The 27,533-nt window shown below is 42.5% G+C and overlaps 1 protein-coding gene across 1 annotated transcript in view; it reads right to left on the bottom strand.

Annotated features, from left to right (window-relative positions):
• Positions 1-8,847: 8,847 nt before the first annotated feature.
• The window catches only part of pid1 (phosphotyrosine interaction domain containing 1), a 28,615-nt gene continuing 9,929 nt past the window's right edge, over positions 8,848-27,533 (bottom strand). Inside the window, exons 2-3 of the mRNA XM_075473651.1 lie at positions 26,467-26,613; positions 8,848-11,427 (exon numbers count right to left, since the gene is read on the bottom strand). Of these exons, the coding sequence (XP_075329766.1) occupies positions 10,930-11,427; positions 26,467-26,613 (645 nt within the window). The 3' untranslated portion in view covers positions 8,848-10,929. The remainder of the gene's footprint in view (positions 11,428-26,466; positions 26,614-27,533) is intronic.

Genomic DNA, 27,533 nt, shown 5'->3' with positions numbered 1-27,533 from the left:
ATCTGGGAAACGGAGACACCCCTCACCCCTTCCTTTTTCTTCCGAGCACATAGTTTGCTAAATTAAGTCCTGGCTCTCTCACCTTCCCATGAAAACTCTTTGTAATCACTACCTAAGAATGTGTGTGATGTTGTGATAGGTGGCATCATTAACGGAGAATTTCAGGGGTTTCAGTCATTTTGTGTACATGTTACTGCCTGCATAGTAAGTTAAATCTTTGTCCACTTCTCCAAACTTATTTTAATGTTTGTAACACTTGGTCGCAGTTTTGTGAGGGTACACCGTCTCATTTATTTTGAATGGGTCAGTGTGTCCAGATGTGGCATAATGCTGACAATGCCCTGCCTCGTACTTACTTACTCCTGTTAGGCATTTAGAATATTACTGAGTGTCTGCTAGTCGCAGTAAAGACAGCGGGTCAGTCACTACAGCTAAAATGTTGTCCACGTAAAGCAGTAACTTATAACCTTTAACTAATTAATCTAAATACTAACAGTTAAAACAGCAACAGGACATCTTTTAGTACTTTTTAGTAAGGGCTTATAGCATAGACAGCACCAAAGAGGAAGAAAGTACGCCGAGCAGCAAGTTCAATTGTGTCAGATGTCTCAGGCTGAGGTGTTTTCACTTTGATGGATTTCCCTGGGGCTCGGGACCTTGTCTCAGCTGGTTAAGTATCTCTTTGTCACTTGTTTTGTTGGTCTGTGAGACCTGATGTGATGTCTATATGGAGCACAGAGATGGACGGTGTCCATCAGTGTGTTTCTTCTTTAGCTTTCATTAACTTTAATGTTGCCGATGTGTCATTAAACACAAAGCTCACCTTAAATCTCAGTCTCAGTACAAGCCTGAAATCTTGTCAGCACAATGTAGCATCAATGTAACGGTCAGTTTGAAAAAAATCGTGTGTCTAACAGATACATTTTTTAAATATACTAAATGATTACCTGCTGTTTCCCACATGTAGGGGTCACAGTATTATCAGCACTGTGCAGAACTTAATTGCAAAGCAACCCAACTCTTTTGGAATTGGTGTTGTAAACAGGCCAACATCTGTCTAACCAATCACAAATAAGAATGTCTTCTGTCACTCAAGCATAACAATTCCCCAGTTTATCAGCTGAGTTAAAAAGTAAAGGAAAACTCATTTAAAAAGAAAAACAGTAGATTATGTTGAAAGAAAGTAAAAGAATTTTGCTCCGGCCCCAGTGTTCCTACCTGTGACCTTCCTCCTACTCAGAGTTCACACTTCTGTCTCACGTTTCTCAACCTCAAATATTATCTGTTTTGGAGCTTTGGTTTCCAGAAACACAGGATTTCTTGTTTTTCTTTTTAGGGTTTTTGTGCAACCATACTCCTGAACCGGATGTATTGCAGTAATGTGGGCCTCAATTCACCTCCCAGAGTTTTTCTGAGGCTTTCCTTCACTTTTGTACAGCATCTCCATACGAGTGGAGGCTGTGCTGTGCTGTAAGTCACATGAAATGGGAATGCGGACGACGTGCAGAGAGATCATCTGTGAAGAATTCCGGCCACCTGAGGATTTGATAAAAAAAAGCAAAAGACTGAGGATGACATTTGAGACTGCAGAATTTTTCTGTTCGGTAATTTATTTTCATTTAGGGCTAATTCTCCATTATTTTAGAAGGTATTGCATTAGCGGAAGATAGAAGAAAGAGAGAAAAAATGGTCTCCATAAAGGTTTATGATCATATTTTATCATGCACATGCTGACTAAACCTTGAGAGTAGAGACAGAAAACTGATGAGATGCAAAGAAGCTAGATGAGACTCCAAGTTAACTGATGTAGACACGGCTTTAGAAGAAGGGTCCTTGTGTGAGATTTCTACCTTTTCATACAAGAGATGCTTGCAATGCTCCGCTATTTGTTCTGACAGCAGATGTGGGGCAACTGATTTCAAAGATGTTGCTATATATTTGATGCTGCTACACAGGACCAAGTGTGACCCACAAAAGCTCATTCCACCCTCTCTCTGATTTTTTTTTTTTATGTACATCTTGGGAATAATACGGCGAGCGGATTGATTCGTTTGCGATGCCAGTGTACCCCTCCTTTCATAGTAAAACAGTTAGCAGTCAGAGAGAATTAGAGCAGTAAAAAGTGATGAGTTTCCCTTCAGCTCCATCGATGCAGTCAGATATACTGTTACTGGCTTTAATCATCTCTCAAACTGTGAACATTGTGGCACTTTGATTAAACCGCAGATGGCTGAATTCTGTGTGGCCATTTCAGTTTCAGGATCTTGTTATCATGAATGCTGACAGACAGTTAAACCAATGGTGCTGATACGTTTCACATAACCGTACCTCTGTTGACAAGTTAAAACATCTGCTGTGTCAGCTCACGTCACAGCAATAAGTGCTTCCCATTATTTCTTCAAGACGCTCTTTTCAGGAGAAGCATGATTACATAAAGAATATCTGTAACAGAAAAAAAATCTAAATTTGGTGTTCAAGTTTGCCACATAATAATAATTACACTTACAAACTTAAAAAAGATAGTTAAATGACAACACTGACTCTGGCAATGTTCCTGCAAATATTACCAATACAACCCAATAATGTGAACTTATTTACAAACAAAACCTGAAGTGGCAGGGCTGAAAATAGAAAATCCAGCACATACCTGACACAGGACCTGAGAGATACATGGGGACCTTCAGATGATCCATCTACTGTTGGCTGAAGCCTCATCAGCGATGGTCTCCATGGACGGGTGGCTGTCAGGAGGCCTTTCATAAAACAGGGAGAAATGCTGAGCTATTCCAAATGACACAAGAAGTGGAGTAAAAACCAGTTGCCTTTACATAACTTGATATATTCATTTTGACAGAGAAGGGAGCTAAATGGAGCCAACATAACAAAGACCAGCTCTGGAAAGTCCTGGAGAACTATTCCGGAAAACTACTTAAAGAGGTGATGAGAATGCCTGTCTAAGGTGGTTCAGCCTGAGTTGAACAATAAAGTTATCGATTTCAAGCTCAGTAGAACTGTACTCATATGTCGTATTTTTATTCATGTTTGCACGTGTTTCAAGAAATCGTTGCACCTATTTACTGTTTTCGGGTGAGATATAAAGAAATGAGGGGCAGTGCAGCACTTTTTGAGCATTTTGTCTTATCATGCAGTTGTAAGATAAATCTGAATTGTTATGATAAAAAAAAAAGACAGACCTTGAGGTCCACTTGATTTTAATTTCTCACATTGACATCAGTCATTTGTTTCATTTCAAAGGTGGTTCACTCGAAGCAACATTATTATTCAAAGCAACATTGATGTTAGGCTATTCTAAAGGAGGAATACGTAACCTCGGCTAAGAGTCAGCAAACAAAGCCAGTGTCATCTAGTTTATTTGCTCTGAAAGTGAATATTGGTAAGTAATTTCAAGTTACTATACTTCATATATTCTTTGTACTTGTAAAGGCACAATATTATTTTGTTGTCAGCACAACTGGCTCTGCCATAAGCCTCTTTTTCCTTGAAATGGGAGCGTCATGCTGTGCTTGATATCCGCTGTATAAAATATATATGTTGATCCTATCGCTGATAACAAACCTTCCCCCATCTCGGATTTAGGATATGAGTTCCTGTCACACAAGCATACAAACGCACACACCATCAGATGAAATGATAACGCGGTGCTGGGAGATCTGTCTTGTGTTCTAAAGATGAGCTAAATGTTCCATCTTCCTCCTTCCCAACAGCCTGCTGGGCTCGTCGGCTTTAGGATCAGACCAGCTGAGCCACGCAGGTAGCCCTAGACTTCAGAGGGCAGAGAAAGATGTCGTGGCTGCGATGCTCTGTCCTCCAGAACGACAGAGGCTGAGACACAGTGTTGACACCTTATAATAAATATATGCCTTCAAGGATAGATAAGAGAAAGAAAGATAGGTGGAACTGAATTGATATGAGCTTTTCAACTTGACAGCGAGGCCAAAAGAACAAACATTCTCTCTCCTGTGTATATAAGTCACTGATGGCTGAACTTTGGATTAATTCGGGACCATGTGCAGCAGCCTGACCTGCCACCATAATATGCCTTCAGTGTTCAGTGATCTTATCTTGATGCTCCTTTTCAAAGACTGTGACACATGGGGACAGAAGCAACTGCAAAGGGGCATCCATCCAAAGGAAAGCATGACATTTACAGTGAAGAAACCCTGTGACTGAGGAGAGACGGAGACATCTCAGATATCCTCTTGACACCATTTATATTAATTCCAATGGGAAGCTGAGAGGAAGCTGTGCATTCTTCTCGAAAATGTGGGCACATTGTATCAAAGGAAGAGAGGAAAACAGAGGAAATTGCATCTTTTTTAATCTAATTTTTTGATGACAATATAAAGAGTCTTTTGACTCTCTAGAACAAATATCACTACAAATTTGGTCATATTCCTCTTTTTAACTGCCAGAGCTGGGCTGCAAATCTGTTTGCAAGTGCTGAGCAATGATGACACCAAGTGGACAAACAAGGTAACATTCGATCAGCTTTGATTTGTTTGAAAGAAGGTCAAGAAAAACTTTTCTTTTCATCTTTTCAGGAGTATATCTGCATTGTTTGTCTGGGATATCCGTCCCTTGACTCTGATTCGTTCTGAGCTGCGAGGCTAAGCCGCCACGCGACAGAGGATGGATTTTTCCAACTCTTCCCTCAACATCTGGGTGCAACATGCCCAACCAGATGAGCCGTGTCTTCTCTCCTGCAACCTACTTATTGTTTGTTTTTCCTCTCTCGCAATTCATTCTTTGTATCTGTTATCGTCTATGTCTCCTGGCTCCTTCCTTCCTGCCATGAAGTTTGGCATTAAACTGTGCGAAACAGACTTTGGGTATAAACAGAAGATAGCCTTGAAGTCCAGATGACGCCAACACTATGTAAGAAGGGATTATTTACATTTCAGAACGCAGTTTTCCAGTTTAACAAAAAAAAAACCTTATGGTTCTTACATGTTGGACAAGCAAACAGGCTTATTGTCGTGTTCATAATGTGGACATATGAACTGTACCCGTATTATCCTCTGAACAATAACAGAAAGAATAGTATTAAAACAAACAAGATTTTATAGGCAGAGTCACTGACATTCCTCAGTATCTGTTCTAGTCTTCTCTCAGACCTTCATTTGTGTCCAAACAGGCTCCTCTTGGATCAGTCCAGACATTTCCTGTCCCCACAGGGATTCAGGACAGCATTTTGTCTCTTTGTGACCTTTTGTGTTTTACAATAGGGAATGCTCCGGGCTCTGGTAAACATAAAGTCTGGAGTCTCGGGTGCAGGCTAGCACACAACCTCCTCAGTCCATTCCACATTTCATTACAGAGGGAATCTTAAATCATGTGAAGGCCTGAGGGATCCATCAACAAGCGGGGATGAGAGAAGATCTGGACATGATCAGAGGAAATGCTTTTTATGTCTCAAAGAGATCATTCATCCTCAGGTTTGGTGGATACATTACCCTGCACTTTAGTTTTTAAACTAATTTCCTGCTCGTGTTGTGAGCTGAAAGAAAAACGTAGCATTTTCTTCATAAATTCCCAGTAGTTGCTTTGGAAGTTTTATTGAAATAACTGTGCGACTTTTAACTACTTGTTGCGACAGGAAGATAGAGACAGATGCTAATTTGTCTTTAGACAAATGTACAATTTGACATACTGTCATGTGAAGAAAAAAAAAAAAAAAAAAAACCCTCCTTCAGTTCAATGATTTTACATTAGGACTGTGAGTGTTTCGCAAAATGCTCAAATTAATGATAATTATGACATTAAAAGAATGAAATATGATTATTGTGTTAAGTGTCATTTATTTTATATCCTCATTATGAATGCTTTTGACCGTGATGATAACGTTCACTGGATACTGTGACAGCCCTAATGAGGACTGACGTCATACCAACTGTCAAGATTCATAAGAGTCATAAGAACTGTCATTTTTTCGGTCATTGAGTCAACCACCGAATCCACTATATATCAAGGTATTCTTGGGTTAAAAGCTTAGCAGAAACTGGACAATGATCCCAGCAGCAGATCTACAACAGAATGACTGAAAAAGAAAAGAATCAAGTTGTAGTGTTGTCAAGACAGATAACTGAACAAAAACAACAACTGATTCATGTTATTTATAGCTAACCGGTAGTATCCGCTGATGGTCAGCACCAGTTCATTCGATTAGCAGCACCTGGTTGACACGTACCCTCGGAATTCATATGGAAGCAGTTAGGGTGGCAATACACGCACTGCCTCTGCATTTTGGGTTCTGCTAAATAAATAATGACACCGTGTAGATTATCATGTGTTGTTGTTCTTACGGGGATCAGTGCTTGGTACGGACCAGGGAAGGTTTTTCACATGATTGTATGTGCTCAAAGGAGAATTCAGCAATTCGTGAACAATGTTTTTCTTTTCTGTTTTGAATGAAATTTATTGGCACTGACTGTCAGAACTTGGATGGGGTTGAGATTTGCACTGAACAGCGAACCGTAAAGCCTTATTTGATGATGATTCATAACAAAACATCCATTTTCAACGAGCTTTCTAAGTCAGGAAATTGATAGCAATTAAGGTTTGCTACATGAATAATATACGTGGGACGTGAAATTTAAGGAGTAATTCATTCTGGAATGTCACCCTACTCAAATATTTACATAATCAATAAACAGGAATTAATTAAATAGAAGTTGATATTGTAAATATTCATGTGTGAAGTAAAATAACTGAATTACAGCCTGTGAATTTAACTTCTCTATTGGAGAAGTTAAGTCCTTCTGTGCAGTCAAATAAAAATGACAGCACAGGATCCAAATCTGGTTGAAAAAAGTCTTAAGTAATTGAGTTATCATTCTATGTAAACTGGGGATTTTTCAGCCAGATAAAAAAATGATTTCTCTGTAATAGCATCATTAGTGCAAAGTATTCAACAACAAAAGCTTATTGGACATTATTCCTATTATTTCATGAGTATTCAGATCAAATTTAATCTAAGAACCCTTTGAAAATCGTTCACCTTCTTTTTACATGGCATGCTTTGACATAACCAGTCTACAATGTATTTGATATGCTCAAAAGTTTTAAAACATTTATCAAAATCACGAGCGCCCACACAAAGCCTGGACATAAAAACGGCTCTTGTTCCTGTGGTAAGCACACTGTCAAGATGATCATCAATAATAATCCTGAGCATCAGGAAACTATTATTACTCCCACTATCAGCTGTTTCTTTTTATTATTATCATTATGTTTGAAATGTTAAAAGGTCTTTCACCACATTTAACCACATAACTTGCGTCCCACGCAATGAAAATCACGCTGTTTCAGTCAAGCCACAGGCAGAAAGAATGCGGACAGGTCCTGGTCCATTTCACACATGTTTACAGTACTCCACCATGCATTCACTCTGAGAGGCCCAGGCCCGCCGCTTGGATCGAGGCGGCTGAGAGAAAAGAGGAGTAAGACAGAGATAGTGAGAGAATGAGAGGAGTCTGATCAGAGGCCATGTTGGCACTTTCCCCTCAAGTGTGTGGGCCTTTCACGGGTGGAAAGACTGGCAGCTGCAGGACTCAGTGAAGGAAAGGCAGCCAGCTGGAGCAGCAACAGAGTGGTATTGTGAGCTCACTGACTGACTGATGCCCCAGTGGAGACGCAAGCAGCCTGGTGGCCTCTTTCTGGGCCCCCAAAGAACCTCTCTGTGCTTATGCACTGTTGGAAGTGGGTCAGGCAGACATAAGGGCACAGTCGATTGTAATCGGAGGATGTACACTCAGCAGAGATCGAAGTCAAGGAAGCGTAAACAGTGACGTTTGTGTACAGTGATCTGGAAGATACAGGGGCAGAAAGCTTTGCCGACACGGTTGTAAAACATCGAGCGATTGCGGCCGTAAAGACAGTCCGCAGCAGCGTCCTTCCAGAATTTACATCCGTCTCCTACCAGTCATATACAAAGCAATAATTATCATCCCGAGGAGTTAAATTGTTTGTGGTAATGTGAAAGGAAAAAAAAAAAAAGTTTGGAGGCAGTAGTTCTGCTTGCCAGTTGGAGGCAGTGTTCTCATTCAACACACATTAACATCCTTCACAGCATCCATTTTGCATCTAATTCTCTGCAGCTCTTAAGCTGCAAAATGATGGCCAGTTATACAAGCAGAGAGCAGCCAGTTATTTTGTTACTGATGTGGGCATTTTGAAGAGAGAAGGGCTGCCATGTCCTGGCAGCCGAGAGGAGCACAACAACACAATAAAAGACAGATCTGAGGAAGCCGTAGGAATGTGAGGAATGGGAAAGTAAAACCTCTCTTGGTGGCTGTGTCACACTTAAACCTGGAGCATGTTTGGAAATTCCATAAAGCTATGTTTATGAGTTTGTTCTGGGCACTGTGACCACACGCAGTAGAGGAGTGATTGTACCAGAGGGGTGAGATGGTCAAAGCTGATTGCATGCCGGCTTCTATTGAAATGGTGCGATTGCTGGGTTGGTGGAGGGGCTGCGTCATACCCCAAAAACAGATTTTTATAACCTGAGTGATTTTAAGGAATCAGATTCCAGTTGTGCCATGAATGGCGGATATGCGGAAACCAAGAGGATATGCTTTACATCTGTGCTGGCACCTTTTCAGAACATCATGAGTCTGGCCCATTCTGTTTGCTCTGAGACTGAACATGCCTGCTGTTTATCCTCCCACACGCAGCCACAGCTGCGGGGAATCCATTCAGTTCGAATCCAGCAGGGTGTACAGAATAAAAAACCTCTTTTAACCCAGATCTGGTGACTGTGGGGGAATATATGAAGGAAGAGAGCTGTGATGTGGATTCGAGACAAAACAGACCACACCGTCTTGGTCTTGGTAAATACTTTATATGCAACTGCGTTTTGATCTTTGCAAACACTGTATAGAAAACACTTATGGTAACAATTTTTTTTTTTTTCCCGAACATTTAAAGCGTGTCTGAGCTGTCAGACGGACATGGCACAGTAATCTACAGCTTTACAAACATTCTCCCCTCTCTGGCCTGTCCTTACACAACGCACCACACCACATTCAGTTTTGTCCAAACGCACTCACACACTCACACACACGCAGACTTGCAACCAGGCTCTCAACTTATAATTCACAGTAGGCTTCATTACATTGTTCTGGCATCAAATGATGGTTCTCAACATTTTTTATTAATTAAAATAGCTATCAATATTTATGCTGTAATATTTTGAAAGTGATACATTTGTATTTACATAAGCTTATTGAGCAAGATTCAAATACAATTTTGTTTACATACAGTTTGTATAGTCGTATCTATGTTTGTATATGAGTCTGAGTTCGCTGATCAGAGCCACATGATCATTATGTCTAACCGGAGATCACTTCCACTGATGGCGTCCAGCCTGTTCAGCAGAGTCCTGTTAGAAAAGACGGAGTTTCGGATCCTTGGAGCGTCGGTGCAGGGCGGCAGATAAAACCCTCTCACTGCCTCCGGGGCAGAGTCGCTCCATTCCGCTGTCTGCGATAGCACGAGGAGATTATGGGAAACTGAAGTGACTGGACATAACACGAGGCGCTCACAGTACGTTGGACTCGTACATTCAGCAGAGGCCAGGAGGTGTGAGTTGTTTATGTAAAAGGCTGTGATTTATGGTCCCACCACGTCAGCGACTGGCACATTCTGACTCACACTTGTGTTATCATTTCAAACGGGATAAAAGTACGAAAACGTGGCAAATGATCACAGTCCGATACCATGTCTGATTTTAAAACATCTCTTTAAGCATAAGCAATGCTTCTTGGGCAGAGTACAGTCTTCGCTTCTAGCTGAACGCATGTTTTTCTCCCTGATCTTCCGCCTCGTTTTCTCTTTAGTACACCAAGATGCGAGCAGTCAGATGTATATCCACATACACGTAGTACAGAAGTAAGCAATTACACCTACACACACGGAGAAAAACATAAAAGCACACATGGCCACATGTAAACGCTGGGATTGCAAGAGGAAAGTGAGGCACATAGTCTGACAGGCAAAACGCAGCCTGGATTTTGGTATAATTAAAACAAAAGTCAGATGTGGATGATGAAGGTGTCTAAGACATGCCAAAGCTTCCAGCCCCGAGAGAACTTCTAAAATGTAACCTATTTAGCACCTATATTCTCCCAGGTGCCTTGATTATACGTTGAATCTTTCAGTACCTATTAAATGGACAGAGGGGGGAGCTGTGTCATCCACGCTCAGTGAATCATTTTTGGGGTTGGATAAGGTACCGTAGTGAAGAGCAGTGCTTAAAGACTTCACGCCCACATCCACTTTTGCTATTATCAAGGCTGAAGGCAATATAACAGAGAGCCACATAATTGCCAATTTTAGGAATTTATGTGCTTCGAGAGTCTCGTAAACTCTAGGTTTGGACTTGAAATAGGTCTCAGCATATTTCTGCTGGATCCCCACATGGCAAGAAGAGCAATAGTTTATTATCGACTGGGGTCAGATGAGCAAGGGGGTAAACTTTCTTGTGTTTGTTTCATCGATGAAAAAGCTTAGGAAGGAGTCTCTGATGGGTGCAGGAGTTAACAGTGGTTGATATGGAAGTGATGAGTGAATCTGTTGAGGGTGATCACGGGGGAACTTGAGCCCCCAACACCTTTAGACGGTCTGTGAAGGGGCATTTACTCAGAGTGGCAGCACTTTGCCACCCCCGTGTGTAAATGTATATATTTTTTAGTAATTCTGTTTTATCTACCTTCATTTTACTGTATTTTTAAGTTACTTCATTATCCTGGGCATACTGGTTCGTAGAGTCAGTTAATTTTATACCAAACTGATAACAGAGAGAGACAGCAGGGGAGAATGAAAGAGAGCAGGTAATCTGGTAATCTGTCCTTCCAGCCACCCCTCGATTTGTTAGGATGGGGATCAGGAGTTTAAGTGAGCTTCAGTTCAACCATCGTCTGGGGTCGAGTCGTCAGGCGTGGATGAGTCCTCAGCAAAGTCGTCCGTCGACCCACTATTGTGGATACGGCCGTCGCTACGCATGCTGTGGAAAGTCTTGCGGAAAGCCTCCATCATCGAGTGCGCCAGCTTCTTGGCCTCCAGCTTACTTTCACACTCCACAGCGTGGCAGTCCATCTGAAAGGACAGGTCATCATTGATCTCCCGGTAGATCCACGCGAACACGTTGGGTCTGATTCTGTGGTCGGCCGTGCAGTAGGCGATGCGAGCCACCTGGTAGGTATCCATGGTTACTGAGGCCTCGCCACGCTCATCCAGGTGGTGAAGGCGTACCTGGAAGGGCCGGATCTCCAGCAGAGAGTGGATTGCGGGGGAAGTGCCCTGCTGGGCCAGGGCACGGCGTTCCACCAGGCCGACCACTGCCGACTCTGTGCAGCCGGACAAGAACTGGGTCCCAGAGATTGTCACCTTGCCCAGGTACGTCACCTGCAGCAAAGAAGACACACAGATGCAGAGCTTAGACTGGTCCTTTTTTTCACAGTGCATTTGACAAATGTAAATGTAAAGTTCGGTACAAATACACCACTGTGCCTACAAGAGCAGATGCCAACAGGTTGTCATGGTTTCCTATCAACTGACTGAGGTGAAACGTGTGAACTAAAAAGAACAGTGGGCCACGAGTAGACCTCTGAGGAACTCCACAGAATAAATTCTCACACATCCACACTTCAGTATTTACAGGTAAACAGAGCATTACACCTCAGATGTTCTGCAGGTTCTGAGCAGAGGAGTCACTTTTCCAAAGATCAAGTTTGAATGAATTTGAAACTAGCAGATAATTCTTTGAACGTATTCAAATCTAATACTAGAGCGCCTTCTGCTGAATCACATGGCAAACAACTTCCAACGGTCTGATGCCTCGATTTATACAGCCTATGGAGTGAAGCGATCACAGACCGCCATTTCTTTATTACACTGGCTTAGTGAAATTTACAACTTTCGAATAGGTGATCAAGTGAGTCACTGCCACAATTTGCAGAGGCAGAGGCAGGACAGAGGATGGTCACGACTGAACAACTCTCAATACTTTTTTGAAAGATACTCTGAGCTAATAAGTTTAAACTAATGCTTCCCAGTGAGCTAATTAATTCCACATTCAGTGTCGTACTTGAAGTTATACAATCCTAAAATCCAGGGTGATTTAAATCTTTCTGAGAGAAGGTTGTGTTTTGACAGCCAACAATGGAGACGAGGCTTTGTTCAATTTTTTGTGGCAATTGTCCTGAAATGCAGGAGTGTGTGTGTGTGTGTGTGTGTTGTGTGTGTGTCATTTTCCAAAAAGAAGAGTTACAAAAAAACACTACTGTATGTTGAGTTTAGCTTCATGGAACATAGCATACCATAGTAATGACACTGCATACCAGGAGAGCGACAGACTGAGAAGATGGAGAAGGAGAAGGGCAGAGAGTTAGAAAGTGAACAAAGCAGAAGTTTTCTTTGGGAGTGTGGCCGGTTTGAAAGTTACCCAGGAATAATGGCTGACTTATGCACTTCTCCGCATGCTGTTCTTTATGGTTTTGTAAAAATACACAGAGGAGGAGCCTCAAACACTCAGAGTTTCTCTCCTGGTCTGTGTTTATTCAGGGGCTGGGGCAATACTCATGAACTCTCTGGAGTTCATTACAGCTAGCCTCTATAAAATGCACATTTGACACATGGATGCAGATAACGTGAATTGCAACAAAATGTGAATTGCAAGCACGGCTCAGTGCAACTAAAGACTATGCTACTGATAACATTTTTCCCACAAGAACGCTTGGTAAACTATTCTACAATGTTTTTGTTTTTTACATTCTGATAAGAGAATAGGCCAATCAAACAGATGTGTTCCAGACTGACAAAGAGCATCAAAAAATGATATGAGGCAGCGGCTTGGGTTCTGTTTCATCCACCACATGATCAGACAGCCTCTTCTCTATCACAAGATTTGTTTAGTCTACGTGCCCTCATTCTCTGAATCTTTGACTGAATGGGACCTTTCAGCGTAAGCGTGCTGGAGATCAAGCAGCCAGCCACTCAGGCTCTCAGTAAGGCACCCAGGTAGGTGTAGCAGTTGGGTGTAACATTCACCATCGGGGTTTAAAAAATGTCAAACCCAAAGCAGGCGTAGATATCTTTTCGGAAAATATTGGAAAATCTCAACGCAAATGTCATAAAGATGGAACCAAGGGGCGGATCACTTCAAAAGTATCTGCCAACTTGGGTCTGCCCGAACACACCTCTAACATTCGTGCTTTATCACTTCTCCGCATCTAATTTGTTCAATCCGTGCACAAACGGAAATTAAGTAATGACAATTTTTGGTTTAAGGGGTAATTACTGCACATACTGTGACTGTTTCTACAGACCTGTGAGCTAAGCACTTCTCACTGCCTGCTTTCAAATGTATAATCAATACTAGTGTTGTAGTCAAGACCACCTAAACCGAGACCAACGCCAGAGCACATAAAGACAAAACCAAGACCTTATGAGGCTGAGACTGAGGCACAAGAATTCAGAGGTAAGAACACTGTGAACACCTCAAAATGTAGCAAACTGGACCAATAGTGGGGTATTTCAAGCAACTACATCTTGAAAAAAAAAGACGAGTGTAGCATAATTCTCCTGTGAAAGAAGCTTTGAAAGGGTTGCATAAAAGTCGGATCTGTTTCTGCTCAGTATATAAGCAAACACCAGCCTCCCGACCACTCTGGCACATGAACACCCCGACCCCCCCACCACCTCAGCCTCACTGATTCCCAGTTTCATGCAAACGCTGAAAGATCAAGAAAGAAGAAGCAGCTGCCTCCCCTCGCCTGTTTTTCATTAGCATCAGCGACCACACGGTGGGACATACAGCCTTTTGCACCGGCCCATCGTAGAGCCGAACAGCACCGGCTGCAGAAGCAGCCTGGAGGCACGGTGGTTTGATAGCCAACCACGCTGACACACTCTTCCAGCCAAAAGGCGGTCAGTCACTCAGCCAGCCAACAAATCCACAGACTGCGCCAAGATACATCACCCATCCACAATGTGCACTCTGTATGCGAAACAGCAACAAAGAATCATTGTGAGCCTTTTTTCTCTATGTCACCTATTTGGACTTTGAGGTACTTGGTTATAATGAGATGCTTTTGGCTGATTTCTTGCTTCCTAGTGAAATGAAGGGAGGCTGCTTTGCCTGAATTAGACCAAATCGCAAAAAAGAAAGTTAGGGTTTCCTCTCGATCCACACACAGAGTGCCAGCTTTGCCTGCTTATTTTGTCCCAGCAAGTCTTTAATGGCTGATGTACATGCTGCAGCTAAATGATTTTAACTACAAGAATCTTCATCTGATCACCACAAAGGGATGTTGAAGAGGTAGATTATCAAAGAAAAACATGCAGTTTTCAGATAAAGACCAAAAAAAAAAAAAAAAGAACTCGGAATAAACAAAAATATTCAGTATTGGCAATTACATTCGCTGATAAGTGCCGAAAGCTCAAAATGGATTGTCAAAAGCCTTTGGCACCAGCCGTACTTTATTTTGTCTGCGTATAAAATGTAGAAAAAGATAAGTGAGCGTGTGAGGAGACAGAGACAACATGAAGAGGAAATTGTAACATAGCTCACAAAACTGCTCAATAAAGCAGTGTTTCTGGGAAAAAAAACAAACACACCTGTAAAACTCTGGAGGGGCACAATTTTCTGGCCAGAGGTTTCTTCCTGTTAAAAGGGAGTTTCTCTCCACAGTCGCCTCGTACACACTCAGGATGCGAGATTGGACCGAAGACCAAAGTTTCGGTACAATCTGTTGGTTTCCTTAGCTAGTTGCTAGTAGTTAGCTCATTGTTTTTTAATTGGCTCCGCATTATTTTGGACTAATTTTGAATTTAATAAATCGGATTTGATTGGATTATGATTACAATGAATTGGACTCTCATTGGCTTGAACTGGACTGTATCATTGAAGTGCATTGAGATGACATTTGTTGGGATTTGGCGCCAAACATCATAAGACACCATATTTCATGAGACAATAAAGTTTCGTCAAGTAGAATCTTCGGTAACCTTCATGGAAATGTGTTTTTAGCGTGATGCAGAGAAAATGAAGAATATAGCACAAGGACAGTAATTCTGTGGACAGTCCTGTCAGTCACAAGCTCTCAGTGGTAATTAATCAAAGTGATGTATACGTTAGATATTTAAAAAGAGGGGAAATGCATATCAGAAGTGATTACATATATATACATCTCTTAGGGGACAAGCACTGTATCTTCAACAGTTAGGCCTCCTACATGTAATATTTGATTTACCCAAATAATGAACAAAGGCGTATGTTGTAAACTTGTAAACTGATAAAACCACTGTTGAACTTACGCATAAAATACTTTACTCAGGCAGATAATCGGGCACAGGGTGGTTCTTTAAGCAAACACAAAGAAAAAAGAATAGTTTGGAAAGGGTGGTGAGAAGCCAGAAAGACATTTGGAGGATCGCACTGGAATTGGAAGCACATATTTTCAACTGACATCTGACATCCGCTGACTTAAAGCCAAGCCGGAGCAGTGCTCCAATGAGAAGGGAAGCACAAGTGGGTCTGTGCACGGTGTGCGTGGACGTGAACTGAGGATGTGGATCTGAGACCGGTTAGAGTGTGCCTTTTAAAAGTTGTAGTGAGCGTATGAGCGCATCGAGTACGTTTCTAATGGTACAAATCATGGCTTACAGTCGGAGCAAGCCAGGATTTGAGAGACACGCTGACTCAAAGGATTGTAAATTTTGCAGACAGAAGAGAGATGTGATTCAGATTGGACGGAGCAGAACTGAGCTGATTTCAGGTTCTCCGATCCAAAGTGCAGATGCCTGGCCGAGGACTGCGAAGTGCGTGAAGACAAAAAAAGCAGTTCTGGCTATCTACTCATCAGCCTCTGGATAAAATTGATACATCAATCCATCCATCGTCAGCCAGAACACATCTGCTGTCCTCCACTCTGACAGTCTGCTCACCAGTCGTCTCAGCGCTGGCAAGTCAGGCAGGAGGCTTAAATCATTCCAGAGAACTACAGAGCCCTCCCTTTGTTTCAACTTTCCATGTGTTCCATCTCCACTCCAGTCTCTCCTCTCTCTTTCACCCGTTACTGCCCTGAGCTCCCATCATGTGTTTCTCTCTCCCCCTTTCACCTCCCCTATCCTTATGTCCCCCCTACTGTACTGCACTCCCCTCTGTGGACAACTTTTCTATGCCATCAGACCCAACATATTGACTTGATGTGAAGCAGTATGGAGACAGAAATAAAGATCAGTTACAGGAGTGGGAGTCCTTGGGGACTGCAGTGAAAGGAATGCTATTAAAAGGAATTAAAGCACAGACAGAAACACAGACGATCTGAGCGGGAAAGAGGGAAAAAAACAAACCAAAACATTTTTCTTAAAAAGTAACTGGAGTTTAAACTATCCACTGGAATGCTGGTTTAGACAAAACACGAAATGTGTCTGTAAACCTACTTTGTAGATGAGACGCAAAAACAAAGAAAGCTGGTGAGAATGTTTGAGTGTGACGGAGATAGAGGAGGAGCATGGTTAAACATTTGCATGTGTGCTGAAACATCTGGCCACTATTACCGACTCTTGTCTTATGCCAGGTACTGTCTGTTTCTTTTCCAACCCCCCCATACTTCCCCCTCACAAAGGGAGACTTGATGCCACCTGCAAAGTAAGGCCACATGATCAACAGCAGCCTTTACAGCCTTTTTTTTTTTTGTGGTTTCGCCAACTTGGAAATTTGCTCTGTAGGTAGCAGCATTTTTATAGTGTCAGCCAAGAAGAAGCCACTTAGATGCCTGTTAAAGCTAGAAGCTACTGCCACAAAAAGTGAAAACTAGGAATATTTATCAAACCAGCTCCACACTGGTACCATTTCTGCCTATCACTACTTTGAATCTGCAATCTAAGAAAGCTGAGCTCCTGCAAGCCGAATGCAAAATTTTGGAGGAACCTATTTTGACTACGTCCTGAGTGGGGTTTTTGTAGCTATTTTTGCATGTGCTGGGGGGAATTATGAAATATGAAATGAGGAACTACTGCAAGCTAGAGAAGTTAGCAAAAGCCGGATAGAGAAGGCAGCAGAAGAAAGAAGATGATCAATTTCAACAGAAGGGGATTCATTTTATTTGGACACGTCGTAGTTCAAATATGCAGCTAGTTTTGGCTGCTAAACTAATTACAAAGCACTTTATCTTTGAGACACCCAAACTACGAGCGGGCATGTCCTGGTAATGGCAGGTTTTGTTTTGAACCCATTCAAATCTGCAAGTGCTTCAGACTCTGACCCGAAGCAGGGCAGAGTGACTTTGTGCTAATGCTTTTATTTTGCTGTGAAATTAGATAAAACTAGAGAGCACAGCTGTCTCTTTTCTGACTCCCCTTAGTTGCAAAGCATTTAAGATGGCTGCCACCACTGGTCGTGGGACCGGGAGAATTACAAATTAATATCATCTCAAATTTAAGGCTGTTGGTCTCGACGGGGATCCTTGCAACCTGTCACATAAGTAGGTGTGGACCACGGACATTAACAAAAGAAACTGGGCGCCCTGACTTTTATATGTACCTCATCTCTATACAGGGAAATCTAATGAAGCAAATTCTGAAAGCATCTAAAAGTCGGATGTCGGGGACTTCTTCAAAGAGGGATTTGAAAGGCTGATACACGAAAATAAAATGGGTGTAAAATAATGCATCTTTGCAGCTTTCTCAAAGAGAACAGTTTTAGGGGGCGATTTGAAGGTAGCATGGAGCGATGCGATCATCTCTGATTACTCGAAACAGTTTAAAACGCTTGATTTTTGCTTTTATTGTTATTTTGAAAAACCTGCTACCAGACTCCCTTTGGAAAAAGAAACAGGACTTTTCAAATGATTGCTGCTTGCTTCAGTGTTTGCCTAATAGCTTTCACACCAACCAAGACGAACCGCACCAATCGGGCGAGCACACCAGGCTTTGTTTCAACAGGCCACTTCTTCAACAACATCTTAAATAAGGACACAAGAAAGTGAAGAATAAATACACAGAGGGAGGCAGGAAAAACATCCGCCGTTCAGCAAGAGAGCCGATGGGGAAAAGACAGGAAGATCCTGGTCCATTCACGCACAACACACCCTGTTCATCTGTCTATGTCAGCATGAGGGTGTATTTACACGCGTACTATATGTGCTTGAGAGGTGTACCGCTCGGGCAGCTGCTGCTGTTGGAGCAACAGCTGGTTCAGCTATCAACAGAGGAGAGGGAGCAAACGGATGAGAAAAAAGCGGGAGGAGGAAGAAGGACTTAGAGGACTCACCGAGGAGATACCTGACCCTGAGGAGAGACTTTGGAAGTATGAAGAAAGAAGAAAAAGACGAGGTCTAACACTGAAACCAGAATGAGGGGGGCAGTTGTTGTGGAAAGCAATGAGTTTTGTTGGATCCGGCCTGGGAACAGGCTGTGATGTGACACTAGTACAAACAGTCAGCAAACGTCTCCGGAACATGTCGTTCAAGCTTAAGGCTCTTTCCCACAAACTGGTCCAAGGATAAAAGAGGCGGTGAAGACAAAACCCAAAGTCTGTGCCCACCTTCGCATGCCTCAACAGATCGAGTATTTTGGAAGAATTTTCAGATTTACAGAAACTGAAAAATCTGCATATTCCCCCATGCGCAGGAGATGCCTTAACCTCAACACTAAAGACATGAAAAATAGTTTGAGAAATAAAAATAAACTGCAACATTTACACGAGTGCATCGAAGGAACAAAAGAATGCAACAGTATCTGTGTCCTAAATTCAATGAATTTCCTTCTAATGGCTTTTTAAAATCCATTTATTGAAAAAGGCAGTCGATTCATTTGCCTTTTACACACAGTTTGAGGGCATCCCACACACTCAGAACTGGAGTTATGTCCAGTTACTGCACCTTCCCCCTGGGATTAAAACTTGTAAACTACTACAACAGGAAAGGATATCATTTGTCTTCTTCAAGCTGTGATGAGGCCACGACTTTCTGAGGTAATGAGGTTTAGTTTATTATTGTTGAAGGGGCCACAGGTGTTAGCCAACACGCACCAGGACACTAACAGTGAGCTGCTTCCACACTGAAAACAGGCTTACATGTGAGAGAGTGGCTGACTGGTTTTCGGGTCTATGATGTGTTCATAGACTGGTAAAAAAAAATTGGATTTCTTAGTGCCTGATCTGCCGGTCACTGGCCAACGCGATCAAGCTCAAACTGTCCAATGTCCTGCTCAGGACATGCAGTGTGCAGGTCAACTTTATTCAGGGCTTCTGTAAAAACAAAACATATATTTACAACATTTTAAAGTTGATTTGCTTCGTTTTCCCAAAAATAATATCTGCACTGGGTTGCTAATGTAGTCAGTACTGTATTGGTGGGATAAAGATCAACAGAGCAGCACAATCATGTTGCCTCATGCAGCATAACTGTGTTGTCAGAGGTGGAGGCTAACCTGGTGTTCTCCCTCAGTAGGCCCCTGTGTCTGGATCCCCCAACATGGCTTGGAATCTACTGCTTGGGAATGCAGCATTCCTGAAGAGGTTGTTAAAATTCCTCTAAACCTACTGAATCAGCACAGTACAGCTGGCTCTGCTTGTCATGGCATGTAAAGATGGATGAGGTTTTTTTTGGGGTTTTTTTCAAAGTGCAGTGCGCATTTGGTTCTTTATGTTGTGAGACCGAGCTGCTGGGTGCTAGTACAAAACAGAGTCTGAGCGTTTTAATGTCGCGACAGGATCTCAGTGTAGATAAAAGGAGCTTTCAGATTTACATTAAAGCCTCAAGATTCCTCCAGAGATGGTCACAACATTTGTTTCATTTGTGAGCTATGCAACCTTTTACACTGAAATCAATTCAAGGCCACAAAATATTGCCTCAAAACCAGTGTTTTTGGTTTCTTTAAGCAGGCTTTTAACACGCCTATTAGAAAAGAAATTGTCTCTAACGGATGTGAGCCAAAGTAAAGTTTAGTTTCAAGAAATTTAGGGCTTCTGTAAGATGAAGCGCATGTAAATGTAACCAAGGTTTCCTTTTCTCTTTAAAAACTTTGTGCTCAGGGTGCTATATACTTAACCAGCATTAACTGTGTTGAAGCATCAATAGATATCACGGCCTACGGGTTTTGTTTTGTTCTTTAAGCGTTTGATCTTTGCATTTTCACGTTTCGTGTTTTAGTCCCCTTAACTATTTCATTTTGAAAATATGTCAGCCCTCGTGTATTTCATTAGGTTTTGCTTCTTGCCCTTGTCTCATACCAGGTTTCAGTGACTAACTGCCACACTCGTGCGTTAAAGGGATAGTTCGCCTCTTTTGACATGAAGCTGTATGACATCCCATATTAGCAACATCATTTATGAACATTGACTTACCCCCTGCTGCGTCCTGTGAGCCGAGTCCCAGCTTCGTTTTGGAGTTGACGAAGGTAGTCCGGCTAGTTGGCTGGGGACACAAAAATAAAGCGTCTTGCTTCTCAAAACAATATGCGTTCAAAAGAGTAATACATTTGCATCACAAAATCGTTGTCCAGGAAAAAATCAGACCTCACAATCGCTTGGCGCTATTTTTGCCTCCCTTGATATCAATGCGTCCAGCCACCTAGCGATAGCCGCACCTGTTACGGTGTTTACTGCTCGGAAGCAGGGGAGTGCTCGGTCTGCTCTTCGGTCTGCACAGTTTACATTGGATGCATTGATATCAAGGGAGGCAAAAATAGCGCCAAGCAATGTGAGGTCTGACTTTTTCCTGGACAACAATTTTGTGATGCAAATGTATTACTCTTTTGAACGCATATTGTTTTGAGAAGCAAGACGCTTTATTTTTGTGTCCCCAGCCAACTAGCCGGACTACCTTCATCAACTCCAAAACGAGGCCGGAACTTGGCTCACAGGACGCAGCAGGGGGTAAGAAGATGTTCATAAATGATGTTGCTAATATGGGATGTCATACAGTTTCATGTCAAAAGAGGCGAACTATCCCTTTAAATGAGTAAGACTTCCCTCATTATATATACAACCAGATTTCCTTTGTTTGGTATCAGATCCGTGCTGTTGTTATCATGAGTGTGGTCATGTTGTCCTCCTTGCCAAGTATCGTTCTGCCCCCCCTCTCACTTTCGGTTTTGCTTGATAAAGTTTGTTACTTTCTTCATTTGTCTGCCTCAAGCCTCCATCTGGGTCCTCTTTTTCTGTTTTTTTCTTTTCTCTCTAAACACAAAACAATGTGGGGGAAAATGTCTGTGGAAAATGTCTGTGGAAAATGTCTGAAAAATGGCGGGCACTTACATAAAATACTTAGAAGGTTATCAGAGGAGCCATCTGTGGGGTCTTCTGGGAAGGACAAACTGTTGCTGCAGCTTGTTCGGAAAAGAATGAAAACGTCTTGTCCACCAAACTAATTCAACTTGCAAGCTATGCCCCGAACACAAAGCTTACAAACAGGCAAGATGGATTTCCATGCAATCGGGATCCTGTGAGCTCGCGATATTCCAGCTATCTAGCAGGGAAAACATTTGGCCTCACTATCCCACGAATACTGTCTTTTATTTTTGGAGGAGTCACAAAGCCTGGCTCAGAGTGTGGATCTGATGGAAGCCCTGAAATGCAGCCCAGTCTGGCTCCGACACTGACAAGCAGCAGTGCCAGCACAGAAAAATACACTAGTTAACCTGAAGCAGAATCCAGACTGTCTTTTTACTCCATAACACTTAAGCCTCCATCCCAAAAAAAGCCCCCACACTTTTCAATCCCTTTGTCAAAAACACATATTAACAGCATTTTTAGTACGATGTGTTTCATGTAAATCCACACATCTCTGTCAAGACTGACAAAAATAACTCCAATAACCAAACTATAAAACATCATTAACAACAAAATTCAGTGCGTTTGTATCTATCACCGTGGTGAAAATTAAAGTGCACTTTTCCCCGGAAACAATTCTGCTGACCTCATCATCATCGTCTAGTGTTAGCTGTCGGGTGGGTTAACAAAATGTTCATAATGAATCCTTATGGCCAGAGGACGGCTTTGAGAAAAAAGCTAAAGCTAGCACTTCAGCTATTTTATCAACTTTATCTATTAACCAAGAGAATACCATAGAGTACATATAAATGCAAAAACACTGATTACAAAATGCCGCCTTGAACATGAACACTGCAAAGGGAACTGGAAGCACCAGTGATCTGAACCTAGAGGTTGCTCATCATCTAAAAACGTCATTGTGCTTTCTGTTCCCTCTTTACAGGAGGAGAAGTGATGGTACGTCCAGCACACTGACTGACATCAGAATACAAAGTACACAGAGACAAAAAGCCCCTCTGCCTCACTGATTAGATAAAGGCCTGGAAGGACCAGTCTGTCCTACACTGACGACTGTGAGGGAGAATCACACGCTGTCACTGCTGCCTTTGGTCTCACTATGAGTGAAATCATGACCAGCAAAAGCTGGAGAACCAGGGGTCTGAACGGATAACAGACCTTTGGCCTATAAGCACATTTGCTGCTAATAAAACAGCAATGTCATATATTCACAATGGCTCTTTAACATTTAACTTGAAAAATGCTTCTTTGCCGAGGGCTACTTATCACACCCCTGTATACTTAACATTAAGCTACATTCAGTTTAGGGGTTTTTAGCTGTAAGTGCTCCAAATGGCCAAGAAAAAAAAAAAAGAGAGAGACAAAATGTCTGAAAATAAAGACACTGTGTGCAGCTCCTTCTCACTAAACTTCTCACTGGGGGATGATGCTAACTGTGGACACGGATCCTAACCTACTAAATTAGTCTTGTGAAACCCTAGCTATCATTTGTATGTTACATGAACAACAAATAAGAAATAAAGTGTTAACTAGTAAGTATTAGAGGTAAATTTAGGAGATATAATAGCCACACTAGCCATTTCCCTGTTTCCACTCTTTGTGCGAAGCTAAGCTAACTGGCTCCTAGCTGTATGATCATATTTTCCCAACAGAACATGAGAGTGGTTGAGTACAGAATATATCCGAGTATGTCTTCCGTCGCAAGATATACTTGGATAGAATCCCTCTTTGTTTGTGCTAGGTTCAGAAACCGGTTTTTGGAGAAAAGAAGATTATAAAGAAGTAGATGGTGTTCTATCATGGACAGAGTCTGTTAAACCAACATGAGGAGTAAAGTTGTTCATTTTGGTGGTTTTTTTTGGTTGTTGTTCATGCAGACTTGTACAAATTATGAATAGTTGTACTGCATGATAGTAAACTGGATTCCAAATTTTCACAGCAGCACTACTTTGCTACATAGGGACAGGGCCTGTTAGCATTTAAAGTAAGCTAGCTGAAGGACAGCACTGCCAAACCCGCCACATTGGCAACACTGAATCAAGACATACAAGGTCCAGCTTCAATTAGCAAATCACGTCTATTTGTGAAAGAACATCCACTGATTGAGACATAACCACACAGCAGGGACATCTACTTGGATTGGTTTCGATATTGATCTTCCCCTCTAATTCAAAATGGCATACAAAAACATATTTGGCAAAAAAAGCAACAAACTTGCAACAATGGCATGTCTGGAAAGCTGAATTAATGATCGATTATTACTTACAACATTTTAGGTCGCTGAAATTTTGACTTTTTCTTTTTTTTACTCCTTATAAATAGGGAAGAAATTCAATTAAAACCCAACAAGATTATATGCAAGAAACTGCGCTGTTTTCTGGGTTGTTGTTTTTTTTTGCTTTTCTTTTTTAAGATTCAAGGGTAACTTCATTATTGCAATAAAGAATGACCACAGGGATGGCGTGGCTGCACCGCAGAGCATTTCAGACAACTTGTTGATGGATGTGAAGTGGACAGCAGTCGGGATGGCAGGGCAATGAGAGGTGGCCTTTCATCCTTGCTAGCTGTTAGCTTTGGCAGGCTGACAGTAGCCCTCAGCCAGACGTCCTGCTTTCCTGTAAACTGGGAGCACAACGGAGATGGAAGAAAAGGAGAAATGAAAGAGAAAGATGAGGGTAATAAATGCTATCCTCTTGTGTTGTAGTATATAAAAGCTAAGCAGACAGGAAAGCAAGGACTCAAAGAAAGAAAAAAAAGACTCCTGCTTCCTCAGTTTTCTGCCATGAAAGACAAAGTCTCTTTGAGAAGTAACGGTGAAAGCAGAGGTGCTGGAACAGGTGGGCAGACAGATATGCAGACAGGCAGGTAGTTACTCAGACAGGAACTTACACAAGCCAACAGATGCAGACACAGAGGCAGACAGACTTGCATGTAAGGAGGTTGCACACAGATGAGGGAAGGAATTTTTTTTTTTTTGTGCGTGTGTCTGGTATTCGGCTGAAAAGACGTAGTGGTATCCAAGGCATCGTTGCTTTGGCATTCTCAGTAACACTAGAAAGAGCAGCAAGTACAGTAGAGGAAAAGGCAACGAGTGGATGCTGGGATTCACACTAGACGGAGAGGAATACCAAGTTTAGCTAGGTGCAGCATTCACCCAGACGATACATCAATATTTATCTTCAATCATAGCAGTGACGGGCAAAGGGATGAAAAAAGAGGCTGCTTTGTGCTGCTGCAGGCTTGATTCCCGCTGATAAACAGTGCATCATCCGGCAGCTATGTTTGGATAAACAGCAGGCCAGATCTGGACGCTCTGTAATGCCATGTTTGCAAAGCATTGCTCATGCATGAAGGGTAATTAAAAGCAGTGATGAGCAAGGAAATTAAGAATGTCTCACTAAACAGCGGGATGCTGATGAGTCAGTAACTTGTGACACAATTATCACTGCATGTACAAACGGCAAAAAAAAAGAATTGTTGTCTTGGGTGAACATTCATCTTTTACATTCCTACAGCATAGAATGTGCAGTGACTCGCACCGACGAAAAATGACTCAATGTCCGCATTTTTCTATAAATGTATTCACCAAACCAGAACGTGCAAAGTCTCGTGATATATCAGCCACGGCAGATAAATGGGAAAATTGAGCAAACCCCATTTTTCATAGTTGGACTGACATAGTCAGATAATGTGTGTTGGGAGTCTACTTCCAACCATTCCTGCGTGTATACGTTCAATGGGACTCAAACTGGCCTAAACGCTCAGTGAGTGCTCCACAGTTCCTGCACTGGGCACTGACCCAGGAGAAAAAGAAGAAGCGTGTAAGAGCAGACTATAAGCACGCGGGATAGCGTTCATCTCATTTGTGAAAAGCAACATGGCACTAATTTCCCAGCTGCTAAATTGTCTGTCAACGGTTTTGGTCCATGATGTAAAACACAAACATAATGACTGCAGCTTTCTGCTGGGATGGTACAGAGATGGGTGAATTAATGGGTTTGAGGGTCTATTAAGGCATTTTGTGTTATGGTGAAGTGCATATGTGTTAGAAACACACAAAAAACTGTCAAATGTTTTTCAAACATTTCTCAACTGTACAGAGTGAAAAATATGTTGAAAAACTGTATTAGATAACCTGTTAATTAGCCGTGTGGTGTGTGTTGCTTATTGCTGAATTTGTACTGAAAAGACTCGGCAATTTTAGTCCAAGGGCCTACATTTTATTTTAAAAAGTTCTTTCAAACTGCATGCCTGTGTTTCCATGGCAGACCAAAGTCACCTGGCGTTCGAAAATAACGTCTCCGCCTGCCTCTGACAGGCGACTCTGAGCTACAGTACAAAGACAGAGCAGTGGAGACCCAGAGTAAAGTTGCAGTCACGCCTATTCTTCCAGCGTTGCACGTCGCTTCGGGGGTTGTGCCGAGGTGTAACGCTTTCATTCATCCTTTCTGACATAACTGCTGTGAGACACTCTGGTTTGCTGCTCTCAATAGCTGCATTCACTCTCCGGCTCACAACAAAAATTTCGAAGCAGGCCGAGGCCACCGAAAAACACAGGAGGAAAATAAAGAAACACATCTCCCATAATGCATCACCGCCTCCTGATGTATTTCCATTAAAAGAATTTAAAAAAAAAGCATTTTAGCAAACAAAACAAAACAAAGTCCTCATGCTCAATCAGTCGCTTAAAGCAAACAAATACACAAAGGTGCCCCCGGTTACTTATTTAGAAGCGGTTGGTGTAACAATTAAAAGTTGCTGCTATTTTTATCTGCAGCTCTTTTTTGTTTTCTGTTTTAAGGCCGGAGAAAAGAAGGAAAAGGCTCCAGGTCAAACAGCTCAGGGGATCAAACTTTACACCTGACACTTAGCAGAACCAAGGAGAGGAGGAACACAAACAAACTCAAGCCAGAACACATGTACGCAGACACCCACACACACCTTTGATGTAATCACTGAAGGCTGTGGTGCAGAGGCAAACTTTGAAAACTCAGAGTGTTGCGAAATCCACGGTGGAAATGAATTAAACTTGTGTGGGCAACAAGAAAAGGAAAAACATTTGGATTATGCCTCTTTTAATGCTATTATGGATTTAGTTTTCAGGAACAGGGCTGGATTTGGGGATTATCGTGCTCATGTGATCCTACCTTGTATCCAGCGTGGGTCCTGCTCTTTGCAAGTGGTGTGGTGGAGCAGAGCTCGATGGCCTCGGGCTCGTGAAAGATCACCGTGGGCAATGGCTCCTTCCTCAGTGTCAGCACATTTAGCTTGGTCTTCAGCATCGTCTGAAAGTGCTGACGGAGACAGAGAGATACTGTGCTTTAGGCGAACGTACAGTTAGTACCAAACAGATACAAGATAACGATTATTATGGTTTACTGTTCAGAGTTTGAAACGCTGCTGGTTGCTAAAAAAAAAAAACACAAAAAAACCATTTCACTTGAAAAGGTGAAAACAGTTGAAGAACACCTGAATTTTACGTTTGTTTTATGTCAAAATCACCCGTGAAAACTTAAAATGAGGACTGAAAGCAAGATGGTGTGAGAAGTTGATTATGCTCCACATGAAATGTGAGGAGCAGATGAAGGGCACTCTGGCCTCGCTGTCTCCATCAAAACAACAGCGCCGGCGCGCTCTCACTCCACGCTCCGCCGCCGGCGCTTCCTGAAGCCGAGCAGAACCACACGGTCGTTGCGGCTCTCGGCTCTGCACCCCTGTGGAATTTCTGGGGTTTCCTTGAAATAGTCAAAACATAACGGAGGAGCTTTTGGATATGAAGAGTTTCACAAGAGCGGGCTCAAGAGGAACATAGGGTCACATAGCCATTCCCACTACAGTTCCAGGAGAAATTGCAGCGCGACTAAAAAGCTGTGGCTAAAAAATGCCACAGCTTGCCCGCTGCTGCCAACGATGGCAGCTGGGGTGGCTCCCAGCAGCTCCCAGCAGCTCCCAGCAGCTCCCAGCAGCTCCCAGCAGCTCCCAGCAGCTCCCAGCAGCTCCCAGCAGCTCCCAGCAGCTCCCAGCAGCTCCCAGCAGCTCCCAGCAGCTCCCAGCAGCTCCCAGCAGCTCCCAGCAGCTCCCAGCAGCTCCCAGCAGCTCCCAGCAGCTCCCAGCAGCTCCCAGCAGCTCCCAGCAGCTCCCAGCAGCTCCCAGCAGCTCCCAGCAGCTCCCAGCAGCTCCCAGAGACCGAGTCAAAAGAGTCAAAAAGTAACAC

The sequence above is a fragment of the Odontesthes bonariensis genome, chromosome 9 (genome assembly GCF_027942865.1).
Source record: "Odontesthes bonariensis isolate fOdoBon6 chromosome 9, fOdoBon6.hap1, whole genome shotgun sequence".
Classification (NCBI taxonomy): Eukaryota; Metazoa; Chordata; class Actinopteri; order Atheriniformes; family Atherinopsidae; genus Odontesthes; species Odontesthes bonariensis.
The sequence above is the reverse complement of the archived record's forward strand: the minus strand, read 5'-3'. Positions and strand labels throughout refer to the sequence as shown.